General features: G+C 46.6%; 2 protein-coding genes across 7 annotated transcripts in view; both read left to right on the top strand.

The window, feature by feature from the left end:
* SRCAP (Snf2 related CREBBP activator protein) overlaps positions 1 to 11341 on the top strand; it is a 33625-nt gene extending 22284 nt beyond the window's left edge. For all 6 annotated transcript variants that reach the window (XM_072836513.1, XM_072836517.1, XM_072836516.1 and 3 more), the window contains 9 exons: positions 2160 to 2425; positions 2562 to 2764; positions 4793 to 4962; positions 5112 to 5308; positions 5403 to 5517; positions 6335 to 6454; positions 7727 to 7921; positions 8074 to 8157; positions 8267 to 11341. In XM_072836513.1, coding sequence (XP_072692614.1) covers positions 2160 to 2425; positions 2562 to 2764; positions 4793 to 4962; positions 5112 to 5308; positions 5403 to 5517; positions 6335 to 6454; positions 7727 to 7921; positions 8074 to 8157; positions 8267 to 10942 — 4026 coding nt within the window. In that variant the 3' untranslated portion in view covers positions 10943 to 11341. The remainder of the gene's footprint in view (positions 1 to 2159; positions 2426 to 2561; positions 2765 to 4792; positions 4963 to 5111; positions 5309 to 5402; positions 5518 to 6334; positions 6455 to 7726; positions 7922 to 8073; positions 8158 to 8266) is intronic.
* On the top strand, positions 11341 to 14836 carry TMEM265 (transmembrane protein 265). The gene is made up of 3 exons (XM_072836521.1): positions 11341 to 11933; positions 12969 to 13139; positions 14343 to 14836. The coding sequence occupies exons 2-3, from the start codon at positions 12972 to 12974 to the stop codon at positions 14502 to 14504; spliced, it is 330 nt and encodes a 109-aa protein (XP_072692622.1). The 5' UTR covers positions 11341 to 11933; positions 12969 to 12971; the 3' UTR covers positions 14505 to 14836.
* Positions 14837 to 17896: the final 3060 nt, after the last annotated feature.

Here is a 17896-nt window from a genome sequence, read left to right on the forward strand (position 1 = left end):
TTTACTCCACCTTTGATCTTTCAGCAAGCCATGTTGGTCTGGCTTGCTGAAAGTAGAAAGGAGAACTAGATCCCTTACCCATGGTTTGTGCTAAATGTTGGTTGCTCTACAAGTATGTAGAAAATTCTTAAAACTCTTTTTTTCTTTGAACAGTTTGACCTAAAGACCATAGTATACCATGCAGCTTATCCATGTAAAGTGTGTAATTCATTGGCTTTTAGTATATTCACGTAGGTTACAACCATCACTGCATTCAACTTGAAAACATTTCATGATCCTAAAAAAGAACCCCACACTTTTAGTTATCATTTTCCAACCCTTTCATCTCTCAACTTTAGGAAACCATTAATCTTTCTGTCCCTTTAGATTTGCCTATGGAGTCATAGGGTATATGGTCTTTTGTGACTGGCTTTTTCATTCATCTTAATGTTTTTGAGGTTCTTCAACATTGTAGCTTATGTTGGAACTTTAATTGTTGAATAACATTCAATTGTAAGGTATACGTTTTATATATCTGTTCATCAGCTGATGGACACATTCGAGTTATTTCTGCTTTTTCACTGTTGTGAGTAATGGCTGCTCTAAATATTCATGTATAAGATTTTGTGTTTTCATATGTTTTAAGTTGTATTGGATGTATGCCTAGGAGCAGAATTGCTGAGTCCAACAGTAACTATGTTTAACTGTTTGAGGAACTATCAAACTGTTTTCCAAAGTGGCTATGCCATTTTACATCTCACTGGCAGAACATAAGGGTTCCAGGTTCTCCACATATGTGCCAACACTTGCTATTGTCTTTTTGGTTGTCGCCATCCTAGTGGGTATGAAGTGATATCTTGTGGGTTTTGATTGGTTTTCCTAATGGCTAATGATGTTGAGCATCTTTTCAGTGATTGGCCATTTGCGTATTTTCTTTAAAGAAATTTTAGATATTCAGTTTACGTTTATTTATTTTTGTCATTTTTTGATTTTTTTTTTTTTTTTTTAAGTAAATTCTACACCCAAAGTGGGGCTTGAGCTCACAATCCTGAGATCAGGATCAAGAGCATGCTGTACCAACTGAGCCAGCCAGGCATCCCTGCCCTTTTTAATTGGATTGCTTTACTGATTTGAGCTCTTTATATATTCTGGGTATAAATACCTTTTCAGATACATGATTTGCAAATATTTTCTCTTTTGCTACTATTTTTGAGAGCTGTCAAAAGCTGCTCTGCTAGGATGCTTTCCTTTTTCACTTTGATCACCATGAGCTTAAGAGGTCAAGTTTAAGGGAGCAGTCAGGGAGGGCGATTTGGGACACTGTTTTTTTTTTTTCAGGACCATCTCCTGGGGTCCAGTCTCCTCCTTTTCTTCATTCTAATATCCGCTGTTGATTGAGAGCCTACGTGGTGCTAGATAGTGGGTGATTATAGTGAGCAAGGTCAGATGTGGCTTGAATTTATATGGCGTTAAGTTTTGTGGATAGAAGGCTGTCTTATTAATTAAAGAGTCATACAGATGTAAAGCTGCAAATGTGGTAAGTGCTGAAAAAAAGGTAGTTTTATAGCCTGTGAAACCAGAAGCACTAGTGATGGGAAAAGACGGTGTCAAAGTCCTACAGATTTTCTCTCTGCAAGGGCACTCCTCTTTGTTCTCTTAGGGTGATGAAACCTAGATGTCTGATTTAGCTGTTCCCATCCTGCTCCATTTCAGTCTGACCCTTGGCAGAAACCTGCCGTGGATTTGATTAGCCACTCTATCCTGGTCAGTGACTTGAGGGCTTTTAATAATTGTTTTGGATCCACTTCAAGCATGCAAATTAATTTGAATGTTGTGGAGTAGGTGTTACTTAGGAAAATTCCCAGAAATCATCGATCTTACAAGCTTGCTGGATATACAGATCTTAATTTTGAAGATTTAGGCATTCTGTTTTGGTAGCCTATGAAGGAAGATCATGGTTTTTTTTTGTTTTGTTTTGTTTTGTTTTTTGCAGAGAAGCTATTTAACATTATGAAAGGAATAACTTTGATTATTGACAACTTAGAAAACTACTAAAGGCATAATATAGGTTTGAATCTTATGGTTTCCATAGGTTATGCTTAATTCTGGGAGGAATGGTCAGGTTTTTCAGGAGGACACTGATTACTTTTTCTGTGTTTTTTTTTTCCTCTCATCCTTAGGACTCTCTGGAGGAAAAGCGGAAGCGGCAGCGGTCTGAACGCCTGGAACGGATTTTCCAACTTAGTGAGGCTCATGGGGCCCTGGCACCTGTGTATGGGACTGAAGTCCTGGATTTCTGTACCCTGCCCCAACCTGTTGCCAGCCCCATCGGCCCTCGTTCTCCTGGCCCCAGCCACCCCACCTTTTGGACTTATACCGAGGCTGCCCGCCAGGCTGTACTGTTTCCCCAGCAACGACTAGACCAGCTGTCAGAAATCATTGAGAGGTTGGCAGGGCTAAGTGCTAATGGGAAGCGGGTCTTGGGGCCTCTGAGTGGATGTAGTGGTTAGGGCTGGTGAAGGTGCACTTCTGGGGCCTTTCAGAGTTCCATCTTTTATACTGCTTACCTTCTTCCTTCACAGGTTCATCTTTGTCATGCCTCCTGTGGAGGCACCTCCCCCTTCCCTGCATGCCTGCCACCCACCTCCTTGGCTGGCCCCACGTCAGGCAGCCTTCCAGGAGCAATTGGCTTGTGAGCTCTGGCCCCGAGCTCGTCCTTTGCACCGTATTGTGTGTAACATGCGCACCCAGTTCCCTGACTTGAGGCTCATCCAGTATGATTGTGGTAAGTTTGTTGTTAAGTAAGGATCCCTTGACCTTTTTTTTCCTCTCCTACTAGCAAGGCTGCCATATCAAAGGGATGCTGTATATAAGATTTTTGTGAATTTCATTAAACAGTTTTTCAGGTTATACTTAGAGGCAAGATAAAGAAATGTAGGCCTTATGATGGATTCTTGGCATTCATGAATTTGACTGATGAAAGTTGAAAATTTGTGCTAACTCATTCAGTGGTTCAGTTCATTCAGTGATTATTTTGTGAGTATATATTGTATTTTGCTAATCATTTGGGATGCAGTGGTAAATAAGATAGCCTAGCATAGAGTTTTCAGGTTCATGGGAAAGGTGCAAGGTGGTAGAAGACTGCACAGTAAATAATAGTTTTGGGGAAACACAAGGATCTTCTTGTCTTTGGTTAGAATCCTGTTGGTTAGAATGCATTTGGCTGCAGGTAATGGAAAACTGACCAGTAGTGGTTTTAACCACAAGAGCGTTTGTTTACTTGTTGAGAATAATGGTATGTGACTGGTTCAGCTTTTTGATGTCTTCATGGACCCAGGACCTTCTGGTCTTTCTGCAATCCTTAGGTTTTATCTTTTTATTCTCTTGAGTATTTCTTGATGGTCTTACTATGGCTGCCACAGTTCTAGGGAGCACAGCAATCCTCTGAGCAGGAAGCAGGGCTTGAGATAAAATACTCTCAGCAAGTTTCCCTTTTAGGGGTGGGGAGAAAGTTCTCATTGACTGTGCTTCACAACTCTCTGCCTTAATTTGTGCTATAGGCCCATCCCTAGAATAACCACTGATAAAGGGAAATGGCAAAGAGGAACTATGGCTTATTTAGACTGATCATGATTTATCTGTTGGGGTTGGTTTGGGGTTTCTCGTCCCTGGGATCAGAGGATCCTTGCCAGGTACCTACAGTGTAAATTGGGTTCTGTTAAGTAAGAATATCTTTTGAAAAGTAGTGAATTGTTTCTGCCACAACCCTGCAGAGATATTATTATAGTAACATGTTTGGAGATTTCCTAAGTGGTCTTAGAACGTAAGACAGCAAAATACTGGGATGCCTGGGTAGCTCAGCAGTTGAGCTTCTGCCTTTGACTCAGGGTGTGATGCCAGGGTCCAGGATTGAGTTCTGCATCGGGTTCCTGCAGGGAGCCTGCTTCTCCCTCTCTCTTTGTGTCTGCCTCATTCTCTCTCTGTCTCTCAGGAATACATAAATCTTTTTTTAAAAACCAGAAAAATATTTTTATTACTATATATGTACTCAGTATTTTAGTAAATAATTTTGTGACATTTGAAAAAATATAATTTTGTAACATTTGAAACCATTTAGAGTAGATGAATTGAAAGTCTTTGTTAAAAGCATTCAAACTGATTTATTAGAAACATTGCAGGGTTGTTTCTGTGTTTGATGGGGAGGTTGAACTAAAGATAACCTCATAAGATCCTCTTTCCATGGTTCTGATCTCAGTGATTTTTCAATCCCTGTATGTAGGTCATGACAGCCAAAAGATGTTGTTGATGCCTGTCCTGTGAATGTTTTGTGTTTTAGCTGGCATAACTGAGTGTAGTACTTAAGGATTTCCTTCCTGCTTATACACCATTAAGGGTTCCTTTTTTCCTCCCAAGGGTCTATATGTTTTCCTACTCTTGGCTAGATGCAGAAGTGAGATCCAAGACGGAAGCAGACTGAAGAGGGGACCCCATAAGGGAAGAAAAATAAAGTTAAAACAATTTTTTTAAGGTTTAGTTAATTTTAGGGAGCATGGACGTTCACACCTGTGTATGAGTGAAGAGGGGGAAGAGGGAACCTGGAGCTGGCTCTGAGATTACAACCTGAGCTGAAACCAAGAGTCAGATAATGAACTGCCCAGGCATCCCTAAAGTTAAATAGTTTTGATCTCTTAGGCTAATTGAAATCCCCACCTGAATCCCCACTTATTATCTTTCAACTACAGTCTTCCAGTGCTAAGTGTTCTCCCTATTCCAGCTTATAGCAAGCTCCCTGTACCCCTTCATATTTCTTCAGGAAAGTTGCAAACATTGGCAGTGCTGTTGCGACAGCTAAAGGCGGAGGGCCACCGGGTGCTCATATTCACCCAGATGACCCGGATGCTGGATGTATTGGAACAGTTTCTCACCTACCATGGCCACCTCTACTTGCGTCTGGATGGGTCTACTAGAGTTGAGCAGAGACAGGTAACCTGGGCATCTGCAGCCCTTCGAGGTTCACATCAGCTACTGTCTCCATTTTCCAGACCTCAGGGTTCCAGAAGGGGACCCACTAAGCCTTTGGTCTGTTTGGGGGGGATATGTTTCCTGATAATATTTTTTTTCTTTTTCTCTAGGCTTTGATGGAACGATTCAATGCAGACAAACGCATATTTTGCTTCATCCTTTCAACTCGGAGTGGGGGTGTGGGTGTGAACCTGACAGGAGCAGACACTGTCGTTTTTTATGACAGCGACTGGAATCCCACCATGGATGCGCAGGCCCAGGATCGCTGCCACCGAATTGGCCAAACCCGAGATGTCCACATTTACAGGTATTGCCTAGTTTCCCCTCAACTTGCATCCTCTTTACTGATAGGCTTTATTAATGTATTTGTCTATTTATACATGGCTTTCATCATTCCTTAGACTTATCAGTGAACGGACAGTGGAGGAGAACATCCTAAAAAAGGCAAATCAGAAGAGAATGTTGGGAGACATGGCCATTGAGGGAGGCAACTTCACCACAGCCTATTTTAAACAGGTACCAAGATCTTCCAGTCTAAGCAGGAAGGCATAGAGAACTGCTATATGTCCCTAGGGGTTGTTCCTGTTTATTAAAGAGGATACTGGGGCTTCTGGGTAGTTCAGTTGGTTAAGTGTCCATCCTGCTGTTGGTTTCTGCTCAAGCTGTGATTTTATGGGTCATGAGATTGAGCCCGGCAGTGGGCTCTGCTCTCAACGGGCAGTCTGGCTTGAAAGATTCTCTTCCTGTGCCCCTCCCCTCATGTGCGTGTGCTCACTCTTTCTCTCTAAAATAAATAAACCTTTTAAAAAATAAAGAGGATGTTTTGGCCTCCACAGATCTTTCTCTTCAAGTAGTGGCATTTTTTTTAAGATGTTATTTATTTATTCATGAGAGACCTAGACAGAGACATAGAGAGAGAGAAGCAGGCTCCATGCAGGGAGCCCGATGTGTGGGACTCAATTCTGGGACTCCAGGATCACACCCTGGACTAAAGGTAGGTGCTCAACCACTGAGCCACTCAGGTGTCCCACTAGTGGCATTTCTGATTACTACTACTTTTTTTTTTCTTTTCTTTTGAAGATTTTATTTATTTATTTAACAGCACAAGCAGGGGGATCAGCAGAGGGAGAAAGAGAAGCAGGTTCCCTGCTGAGCAGAAAACCCAATGCATGCAGGACTCGATTCCAGGACTCTGGGATCATGACCTGAGCCAAAGGCAGATGCTTAACTGACTGAGCCACCCAGGCACCCCATTCTGATTACTTCTAAGCTATTATCTCATAGATCTGGGCCATCATTGCATTGGTGCTGACACTTCCCTCTCTCTCCAAAGCAGACCATCCGAGAGCTGTTTGATATGCCCCTGGAAGAGCCATCCGGCTCATCTGTGCCCTCTGCCCCTGAAGAGGAGGAAGAGACTGTGGCCAGCAAGCAGACCCATATCCTGGAGCAGGTGAAGAAAGAACAGGCAATCTCTAGGGTAGAGCTAATAGTTACAGTGTGGGTTTTCCAGAGGGAAAGAATGTTTTCCGCTGCTTCCCAGATGGCTGTTGGCCTTTGATATTTGTGAGTAGATTGTTTATTGTTTCATAAGACTTCATAGAAGAAAGACAGGATTTGAAATTCTTGGTTATAGGTTTGAATTCTAACAGTACTTCTTACTAAAATGTGTCTGTTAAGCCAAATCTGCTTAATTTTCTGAGCCTGGAATCTTTTCACTTTTCTGAACTGTTCATGGAAGAAAGTAACAAACACTGACTGATAATAATAGGATCACTTGGGAAGCCCTTTTTGTTTTTTTGTTTTGTTTTTTGTTTTTTTTTAATTAAGTAGGCTCCATGCCCAGCATAGGGCTTGAACTCACATCTTTGAGATTAAGTTGTACACTCTACTGACTGAGCCAGGTAGGTGCCCTGGAGAGCTTTTAAAGGATTGATTCTGGGATCCCATCTGAGAATCTACTGTCATTTGAGGGGGATAAAGGGTGGGTGTTTGTATTTTTTCAGAAGAAGATGTTTAGGAACTACAGGTGTACAGTACCATGGAGATGTTTTTCCCTACCAAGTGTCTTCTCCTCATTGCTGGGCACACCGTAGGTTGCATCCCTTGATGACTTCGGTGTGACCTTTCTGGATATTCATCATGGGAAAAATCAGGTGTGGTTAGTCTGTTGTCAAGAGATATCTCAGTGCAAAAAAGAATGAGGGATTTTTTTGTATCTAAAGCTTTGTGGGACTGCTCTTTTTAAGATCTTAGTCTAACTTGCATGGAAAAGGAAACAGAGCTAGAGATTTCTCTTTTTTTTTTTTTTTTTTTTAAGTTTTTTTGTTTTTTATTTATTTATGATAGTCACACAGAGAGAGAGGCAGAGACATAGGCAGAGGGAGAAGCAGGCTCCATGCACCGGGAGCCCGACGTGGGATTCGATCCCGGGTCTCCAGGATCGCGCCCCGGGCCAAAGGCAGGCGCTAAACCGCTGCGCCACCCAGGGATCCCGAGCTAGAGATTTCTAAAAACAGTTCTTACTGGGGGGCCTCCAGGTGAAATCTGTTTCATCCTCTGTGGAATACTGCATTGCTTTGATAACTTTGAGGGCTGAGAAGGGAGTTGAGCTTAGTTGTAAGCCTGGTTTGGTGTTAACTTGTCCTTTAATTTTTGCCAGAACCAAACCAAAGGATGTAGGATTCTTTAATTTTCCTGGTTTTTCTTCCCCACATCTTTGCAGGCACTATGTCGTGCAGAGGATGAAGAGGATATCCGTGCAGCCACCCAGGCCAAGGCTGAACAGGTGGCTGAGCTGGCAGAATTCAATGAGAACGACGGGTTTCCCACTGGTGAGGGAGAGGAGGCCAACCGACCTGGCGTGGAAGATGAAGAGATGTCCCGAGCTGAGCAGGAAATTGCTGCCCTTGTAGAACAGGTCAGTGTTGGACCCACTAGTTCTCAACCTCACTCTTCACAACTACTTCCTCTAGACTTTGTGATCCTCCTTCTGTCTTCTCTGGTGAAAATAAGGGTGATGGGCCCCGGTTACCAAACCTGTATGTTCATCACTACTGCTCCTTCCCACAGCTGACCCCGATTGAGCGCTATGCCATGAAATTCCTGGAAGCCTCACTGGAGGAGGTGAGCCGAGAGGAACTCAAGCAGGCAGAAGTGAGTATTTCTAGGGGGTGGGGATTGAAGGGGGAAGTGGCTGCTTTCTACCCGCTCCCCACCCTGCTTGCCTCCCTCTGACCACCCACTGTTTGGGCTCTCTTGGTAGGAGCAAGTGGAAGCTGCCCGCAAGGACCTGGACCAAGCCAAGGAGGAGGTGTTCCGCCTACCCCAAGAGGAGGAGGAGGGGCCAGGGGCTGGGGATGAGGTTTCCTGTGGGACTGGTGGAGGCAGTCACCGGCGCAGTAAGAAGGCCAAGGCCCCTGAAAGGCCAGGGACTCGTGTCAGTGAGCGTCTTCGTGGAGCCCGGGCTGAGACTCAAGGGGCAAACCACACTCCTGTCACATCCACCCATCATACCCGCAACATTTCCACACCCCCACGCTGCAGCCCTGCCAGGGAGAGAGTTCCCCGGCCAGCACCTAGGCCTCGACCCCCTCCAGCTTCAGCTCCTGCTGTAATTCCTGCCCCAATCCCTGTTCCAATCCCTGCCCCAATCCCCATTTCAGCCCCAAACCCTATAACCATGCTTCCTGTTCATATCTTGCCTTCTCCACCACTTCCTCCTTCACAGATTCCTCCCTCTTGTTCTTCTGCCTGTACCCCTCCTCCTGCCTGTACTCCTCCACCAGCTCATACCCCACCTCCCACCCAGACCTCTCTTTCAACTCCTTCCTCCCCTCTCCTGCTTGGTCTACCTTCTGTGCCCATCTCCCCCCCAGTCACAAACCTCCCCTTGGGCTTGGGGCCTGAGACAGAGCTTTGTGCACAAGCATTGGCATCTACCGAGTCCCTGGAGCTGGCTGATATGGCCAGTTCCGAGACTTCCCCGCTTACTCTTGTGCCCCCTAAGGATCTGTTGCCAGTTGCTGTTGAGATCCTGCCTATATCAGAGAAGAACCTTTCTCTCGCCTCTTCTGCACCTAGCCCAACCCTGGAGGCTGACAGCGTCCCCAACGGTCAAGAGCAGGAAGTGCCAGAGCCTGCTGAGGGGACCATCCTCACAGTGCTGCCTGATGGTGAGGAGGTGCCCTCGTGTCTGAGTGAGAGCAATGGGCTGGATCTCCCACTTTCAGCAGCATCTGATGAGCTACTTCAGGAGCCATTGGAGGCTGACAAGAGCTCAGAAGAGCTGGTGGAGGCCCAGACCCCAACCTCCAGCCCAGAGAAGCCACAGGAACTTGTTTCAGCAGAGGTCGCAGCCCCATCCACCTCATCCTCCGCCACCTCCTCACCTGAGAGTCCTTCACCTGCCCGGCCCCCTCGGCGTCGCACCAGTGCTGATGTAGAAATTAGGGGTCAGGGGGCTGGTCGGCCAGGGCAGCCTCCAGGCCCCAAAGTTCTCCGCAAGCTGCCAGGACGGCTGGTGACTGTGGTAGAGGAGAAGGAACTGGTGAGGCGACGGCGACAGCAGCGGGGAACTGCCAGCACCCTAGTGCCTGGGGTCTCTGAGACTGGTGCCAGCCCAGGAAGCCCATCTGCCCGCAGCATGTCAGGGCCAGAATCCTCACCTCCCACCAGTGGGCCCTGTGAAGCTGCTCCCCCATCCACACTGCCCACCCCAACTCAGCAACCCTTCATAGCTCGCCGTCGCATTGAGCTAGGGGTGACTGGTGGGGGCAGCCCAGAGAATGGAGAAGGGGCACTGCTTGCCATCACCCCTCCTGCTGTGAAACGTCGGAGGGGGAGGCCCCCCAAGAAGAACAGGTCTCCAGCAGATGCTGGGCGAGGGGTGGATGAGGTACCTTCATCTGCCCCTAAGGGAAAAACCAATGGGGCTGACCCAGTCCCTGGGGCCGAGACCCTTATTGTTGCGGAGCCTGTCCTGGGACCCCAGCTTAGTCTTGGACCCCAGCCAATTCACAGACCCGAGCCCATCATCCTATCACCTGTGGAGAAAAGAAGGCGTGGGCGGCCCCCTAAGGCACGAGATTTGCCCCTTCCTGGGACCATTTCCTCTCCAGGGGATGGCAACTTAGAGAGCCGGACACAGCCACTCCCGCTACCACCTCCCCTGCCACCACTCCCACCACTCCTAGCCTGTCCCACTGCTACTGTCGCCAACACTGTCACCAATCTCACCATTTCAACATCCCCACCCAAGCGGAAGCGGGGCCGACCTCCCAAGAATCCACCGTCACCTCGGCCCAGCCAGCTCCCTGTCTTGGACCGTGACAGCTCTTCTGTCCTTGAGAGCTGTGGATTGGGGAGGCGGCGGCAACCCCAGGGCCAGGGGGAGAGTGAGGGTAGTTCCTCTGATGAGGATGGAAGCCGCCCCCTCACCCGCCTGGCCCGCCTGCGGCTTGAAGCAGAGGGAATGCGGGGACGAAAGAGTGAAGGGTCCATGGTGGTGGCTGTAATTCAGGATGACCTGGATTTAGCAGATAGCGGGCCAGGCGGGTTAGAATTGACACCTCCCGTGGTCTCGTTAGCTCCAAAACTGCGTTCGACCCGGCTGCGTCCAGGGTCTCTAGTCCCCCCACTAGAGACTGAGAAGGTGCCTCGCAAACGGGCAGGGGCACCAGTTGGCGGGGGTCCTGGGCTGGCAAAGCGGGGCCGCTTACAGCCCCCAAGTCCCCTAGGGCCTGAGGGTTCAGTAGAGGAGTCTGAGGCTGAAGTCTCAGGTGAGGAGGAGGAAGTAGATGGGACCCCACGTCGCCGGCCTGGCCCCCGCCGACTTGGTGGGGCCACTAACCAAGGGGACCAGCGCATCCTGCGCAGCAGTGCCCCTCCCCACCTGGCTGGCCCTACCATTAGTCACAGAGGCCGAAAGGCCAAGACGTGAGTGGGCTGCCCCTCCACCTAGGCTTTCCGCCATGGCCCCTCTCCCTTCACAACCAGGCCTGACTCTTAACCACTACTTGAAGTCTTTTGAGGGGGGAAAGCCTCCAGGGAGACAAAGGGGCCTTCTCCCTTCTTTCCACCAAAGTAGGGGGTAGGCAACTGGTTGTCATGGAAATGGGGCTCTTCACATAACCCCTTCCCTTCCACCCCACATGGCTGGGCAGTGTTAAGGGTGGCAAGATAGTCTCTGTCCCCACCCCCTTGTACTTGATTCCCCAGCTATCTTTCATGGCCCCTCACCCTTAGGGGAAGGGGGAGGGGCTTCTCTCTACCATGAGTTTTTTTTTTTTCTTTTTTTTTTTAAGAAGAAAAAATAATAAACTTAGTTTCTGTATGAGCATCCGCGTAAGGAGGCTTCTGATTTTCTGGTCTGGTGGAGGGTTGGGTGGGAACTTGGGCATCATTTTTCTCCTCTCTCTTGTTCTTGCCAAAACCCTAGTACCTGATATCTGACCCAGAATTATGTGTCTTTGAGGCAGAAATCACCCAAGGGGAGGAAAGATTGGCATATCTGATCTGGTAGGGTTCCTTTTCCTAAAGTTTCTGTTTTAAGTCTCTCCAACTCATACTTTTTTCTCTCCTCCTATTCCCTTAGTTCCTGGACTCCCCCAGAGCTCTCTGATGCCTCAGACTTTTTTCCTGCTTTACCCCTTTGCTCAGGTGCTTTCACTCCTTTTCCAGAAGGCAGGCATCTTACCTCCAATTGCTCTATCCTCCCCCCCCCCCCCACCTTTGCTTTCCTCCATCCAGCCAAACTAGTTTGAGTCAGCCACACCCCCTTCCAAGCTCCCGGGGCCTTTCAGGTGGTGGCTGGCCACCCAACCCCACCCCTGGGCTTGGTTTGGAGACCTGAGTCAGCTCCATCTCCACCCAAGCCAAATCAAACCTGAGGCAGGAGCCGAAACTCACAGTCCCTCAAGGCCTATAGACAGGTAAGAGCCCCTGTTCATTTTTACATTTTCTTTGATCTCAACTCCCTGGATGCTCTCATTGCATTTTCCCCCTAATGACTATGTTTACCTCATCGGTTCTTTCCTCATACCCACTCTCCTGCAGCCTTGTGGCAGAGATTCTTTGTGCTCTGCTTATCTTGCCTCCTTTATTTGACTCTCTGTTGCTTATGTTCAGAGAACTGCAAATGGTTCTATTTTATGTAGGTCGTAGGGATGGTTGGAGATGAGGGTGGAAAGATGGTTTGATGCCACAGCTCAAGAGAATTTGAGAAGTTAGTAGATGAGAAATGATTAGAGCATCATTATGCAGGTTTCTGTGTGGGTTATGAGGTCATAGAGTTATCTGAATTAATTGTGTGGCCTGGGTTAAAATGGAGAGAGTAACAGGGAGTCAGCCTAGCAAAGGAGGCCCGATTTGGGAAGATAAGGTTATTCCTGATGTTCAGCTTCCTCAACTATGAAGGGAGCCTAGCCGGGTCCTTTCCCCTCCCTGTGTTTTCATCCACTGTGTTTTCACATGAAATGGCTACTTTGCTTGAAGTGGGTGGGATACAGGGCTGGGGTGCCATTTTGTGACCCCTCAGTATTCAGGGGCAGCTTCTGAGGAACTTGAGATAATTTTTAAGGCCCTTTTAAATACTGTTTAAAATCACTTGACTTGTGTAATCTTGATTCCTTGCAGCTTTTTGAGATAATGTGTTTCTCCTGCTTGTCAGTATGCACCTGTCATTTTGTGTTTCCCTACTTGTCAAAACAGTTAAGTAATACAGATAATGCTATGTTCACACAGGCTTGCCTTTAAAGACTCAGAATCTGGGGCTGAGAAAAAAGGATTCCGGCCACACATTTCCTCTCTTGGTCTATGAGTCATTTGAGGAATTCCCCAGTAAGGCAGCATTCCTGAGAGCTGGACTAGGTCACAAGGACACATCAGAGAGAGGGGTGGAGTCTGACCAAGCCAGACCAATGGCTCAGTTGTTGGGCTTACAAGTACCTTGACTGTATCGCCCACAGGTGATGGAGGACGAGGAGAAGGCAGTGGACACCTTGGTGAGCAACATGGAAGCTGCTCATTCTCCATCCCCCATCCGATGCTGCTGGCTCCGCCTCCGATACTTGGCAGCTACTAGCATTATCTGTGGCTGCTCTTGCCTGGGAGTCGTGGCCCTTGTGTTTGCCATCAAGGTGAGGAATGCAATTCCTATGGGAGCAGTGGGAGGTGGTGTAGACAGGCAATGGTTTAGTGTATTGGATCTATTTACATTGATCACACAGTTACTAAGTACTTGTCAGAGTTTGGCTCTGGGCCTGGTATCAGAAATAAGAATAAGACATGGTTTTTGCCTCAAAGGGCCCACACAGGCTAATGAAAGAAAGAACTGTGAAAATGGATAATTATTAATGGAATGCAGCCCATCAGTATTGTGATGGAGGAAACAAGGTATCCTGAAAGCTAGGGAGGATATGTACGTGTGATTATATACACGTGTATGTAGAGTAGGTGACAAGAAAGTAACCTTAAAGGATGAGTGACTAAGGGTGAAAGGGTACTCCAGGTGAAGGGAGGAATGTGTACAAAGCCTGGACTATTAGTGCCACATGACTAAACCAGTGAGGAATGGTGACAGATGAAGTGGGCCCAGATTCCCAAGGGCCTTGAAAGTACTCTCCAGTTTTTGCAGAGGAGAGTGACATGGTCTCGTTTGTATTTCAGTGCCTACAGGGAGGATGGGTTGGAAGGGGCAGGACTTGAAGCAGTTGAACAACGCCTAGAGCAATCTGTAGCGGTCCGAAAGATACTGGGATTTTTGAGAGGGTTCCACCATTTCCAAACATCTAGCCGAGACTGCACATGTAACTTTTGAAAAGCCACACAGGCTAACTTAAATACCATGCTGGAATTTTCTCAACCCTAGCTGTATTTTAACGATCAGAAACTATTTTTATCATCATGAGAATTTCTGGCTTTGTCAGGTCAAAATCCAAAAAACAATGCATAATAATGACAGCGAAGAGGCCTGAGCTAATAAGGGGGTTTTGTTTACCTAGACAGGAGGGAAATACTGAAGATAGCTCACAGTTTCTTGTCAAGGATTCCAAATTCTGAATGAATGTGGGATAAGTAGAAAAGGATGAGAGATAAGAGGATTGAAAAATACTTTCCCATATGTGATCTTGTGAGCGTTAACAGCTACTTGAACAAGTACACAGAGCTGAGTGGGAATCTTACTTTGCAGATGACGCATGAGAAATAGACATTGGAAAGGGAGGGCAGGGGGTTTGGGTGTCAGGTTTTGAACCAAGACAAGGATGGAGGATTGGTGTGGGGCAGTGGGCACTTTGGGGCAGAAGCAGGGGAAGAACCTAACCTAAAACCTGCCCCCACAGGCGGAAGAGCGGCATAAGGCAGGCCGGTTCGAGGAGGCAGTGCACTGGGGGGCCCGGGCCCGGAGCTTCATCCTGGCCAGCTTTGCCGTCTGGCTTGCGGTCCTCATTCTGGGCCCCCTGCTTCTGTGGCTGCTCTCCTACGCCATCGCCCAGGCTGAGTGACCCTGGGTGGCCTCTGCTGAGAGTCAGCGAGACCTCCTGGATCCTGCAGTGCAGCATTGCTTCGGCCTAAGGCTGGCAATGGTCCTTCCTGGCTGGAAGGATGGTGCCTCTCTCAAAGGGCTTTGGAAGAGCTCTTCTAGACCTTTCCAAAAGAAGGCAGCAGCTGAGACTGTTGAGGGGAGGCCAGCCTGCTCTGTTCTTTCAGTGCCCACCATCCCCTATTTCCCTCAGCCTACATCATCTTAGGGGCCTTGACCCAGAGGTGGGGTTGAAGACCAGGCCTGATTTTATTAGAATTTGTTTTATAATAAAAATCTTTTTTAGTGGTGAAACTCTCCTGTCTAATTGTTGTTCCCCTACTTTCTCTGGGCCCTTGGCGAGAGCCAGACTGGACATCTGACTGGTGGCAAGACTCTGCATTTTCCCTTACTTAGAGCTCCAAGAGGGGTCTTCTTTTTATCCTTTTCCTGGAAGTTTCCCTTCTTGGAAAGACCCCAACTTCTCTGTATATATGACCAGAGACCGTGTGGCCCGATAGGAAGAGGAGTGGCAGCCACTGCTCTTTATGGAGTGCTTCCTATATTTCAGGCTGTATTCTTTTCTCTTTTTTTTTTAGATTTTATTTATTTACTAATGAGAGACACACAGAAAGAGACAGAGACATAGGCAGAGGGAGGGGAGGCCAATGCAGGACTCGATCCTGGGACTACAGGATCACCCCCTGAGCCAAAGGCAGATGCTCAACCACTGAGACACCCAGGCGTCCCAAATCTCTTTTTTTTTTTTTTTAAGATTTTATTTATTCATAGAGATGCACAGAGAGAGAGAGAGAGAGAGGCAGAGACACAGGCAGAGGAAGAAGCAGGCTCCATGCAGAGAGCCTGACATGGGACTCGATCCCGGGTCTCCAGGATCATGCCCTGGGCTGCAGGCGGCACTAAACCACTGCGCCACCAGGGCTGCCCTAAAATCTCTTTTAAAAAGAAGCAAGGTGGGGTATCTGGGTGGCACAGTTGGTTGAGTGTCCAATTCTTGGTTTCAGCTCAGGTTGTGATTTCAAGGTCATGAGATGCTCAACCACTGAGCCACCCAGGTGTCCCTCCAGGCTGTGTTCTTAAGCATTTTCTATTTCTTAACTCTTTCAGCCCTCAGAGCCACTCAGTAGGAGGTACCATTTTTTTCACTTGATAGTTAAGGAAGCAATCATCCAAGGTCATATAGCTAATGAGAGGCTGAGTTGGCACTGAACCCAGACACTTTGGTTCTAGAGTTTAGAGAGGAATGAAAGGGTTGGATGGCAGCAGGAGGTGAGTCTCTGCCCTAGATGTGAAGCTCTGTAGGATTAAAATGAATTTTCATATCCTTTATCTTGGGCCTCTTGCTAATATTTTTTATTTTATTTTATTAAGATTTTATTTATCTAGGGCAGCCCAGGTGGCTCAGTGGTTTAGCACTGCCTTCGGCCCACGGTGTGATCCTGGAGACCCGGGATCGAGTCCCACATCAGGCTCCCTGCATGGAGCCTGCTTCTCCCTCTGCCTGTCTCTCTGCCTCTCTCCCTCTCTCTCTCTTTCCTTGTCTCTCACAAAGAAATAAATAAAATCTTAAAAAAAAATTTTTTTTATTTATTTATTAGAAACAGAGAGAGAGAGAGAGAGACAGGCAGAAGGAGAAGTAGGCTCCATGCAGGGAGTCCTACATGGGACTCGATCTCGGGTCTCCAGGATCATGCCCCGGGCTAAAGGTGGCATTAAACCGTTAAGCCACTGGGGCTGCCCTCTTGCTAATATTTCAAACATATTTTCAATTGTGAAGTATATCATAACACAGGAAAAATCCAAAACAAATACACAGCTTTTTTTTTCTAAAAAATATTTATTTATTTATTTATTTATTTATTTATTTATTTATTTATTTATCAAATGCACAGCTTTTAAGTTAACACAAAGCAGACATCTGAAAACCACCAGTCAAGAAATTGAACATTGCCAAAGCTCCAAAACCTTTTTTATACCCCTTCCAATTACTACTACTTCCTTTCTTCCCACAGATACCTAGCATTTTTTTTTTTTAAGATTTTATTTATTCATGAGAGACAGAAAGAGGGAGAGGCACAGACATAGACAGCGGGAGAAGAGGCTCCATGCGGGGAGCCCAATATGGGACTCAATCCCGGATCTCCAGGATCACACCCTGGGCTGAAAGCGGTGCTAAACCGCTGAGCCACCCGGGCTGCCCCTACCTAGCATTTTGGCTTCTAACAATGGGTTTAGTTTTGCCTGCATTTGAACATTATATAAATGGAGTCCAAAGAATTCTTTTTATGTCTGGTTTCTTTTACTTAACATTGTTGGTGAGATTCATCAATATTTGGTGTAGTTGTCATGACTGTATATTATTCCATTGTGTGAATATATTACAATTTATCCATTTTCTCTTGGTGGACTTCTGGGATGATTGCAATCTGGGAGTATTATAAATCTTGCTGCTGTGGACATTCTCATACATGTCTCTTGGAGTACACGTGTCCTGGGGAATTGAATTTTTGGGTTATTTCACCATAATCCAGAGATCAGCAGAGTACCTAAAGGAATTAGAGATATTTGTTGCACACGGAAGAGAGAAGATCAAAGGGGAGGATGGTTGTCTTCAGTGTTCCAAAGTGGTCCAGGGAGGAAAAGTGAAGAGCATCCATTGTTGACCCCAAAGGTTAGAGTTACAACACGGGGTGGAAGCCATACCTAGGGCAATGGCTCTTAATCTTGGTTTCACAATAGAAACACATGGGGAGCCTTAAAAAGCACTATGTCTGGGCTTTAGCCCTAGAGATTACAATTTAATTGGTGTAAGGTGCTGCCTGCGTGGGCATCAGGGTAACGCATTTTAGAAAGATTTTTTTTAACAAATATTTTTTAAAGCTAATATTTCATTAATCAGCAGCTTCAGTTTACTAGAGGAGACTATCCCATTCCCTCATAGTGATTAAGCTCACTATTTTTATTTTTATTTTTTAAAAAGATTTTTTCATGAGAGACACAGAGAGTGAGAGGCAAAGTCATAGGCAGAGGGAGAAGCAGGCTCCATGCAGGAAGCCTGATGTGGGACTCAATCCCAGGACTCTGAGATCATGCCCTAAGGCAAAGGCAGACACTCAATTGCTGAGCCACCCAGGTGTTCCAAAACTATTTTTAAATTCAATTTTGAAAAAACTTTCAAACCTACTAAACAATAAAAGAATAGTACAATGAATTCATGTATGCTCTTCACCTAGGTTTGTAATTTTTAACATTTCACCACGTCTGTTTTGTTTATTTTTAAATATTTTACTTATTTGACAGAGAACACAAGCAGGGGGAGCAGGAGCTCAGGAGTGCGAGAGGGAGAAGAAGCGG

Source organism: Canis lupus, chromosome 8 (genome assembly GCF_048164855.1).
Source record: "Canis lupus baileyi chromosome 8, mCanLup2.hap1, whole genome shotgun sequence".
Classification (NCBI taxonomy): domain Eukaryota; kingdom Metazoa; phylum Chordata; class Mammalia; order Carnivora; family Canidae; genus Canis; species Canis lupus.

Coding starts and splice junctions, on each gene's coding strand:
- TMEM265 (XM_072836521.1), top strand. CDS start 12,972: ATGGAGGACGAGGAGAAGGCAGTGGACACCTTGGTGAGCAACATGGAA. Junction 13,140..14,342: donor CCCTTGTGTTTGCCATCAAG/GTGAGGAATGCA, acceptor CTGCCCCCACAG/GCGGAAGAGCGGCATAAGGC.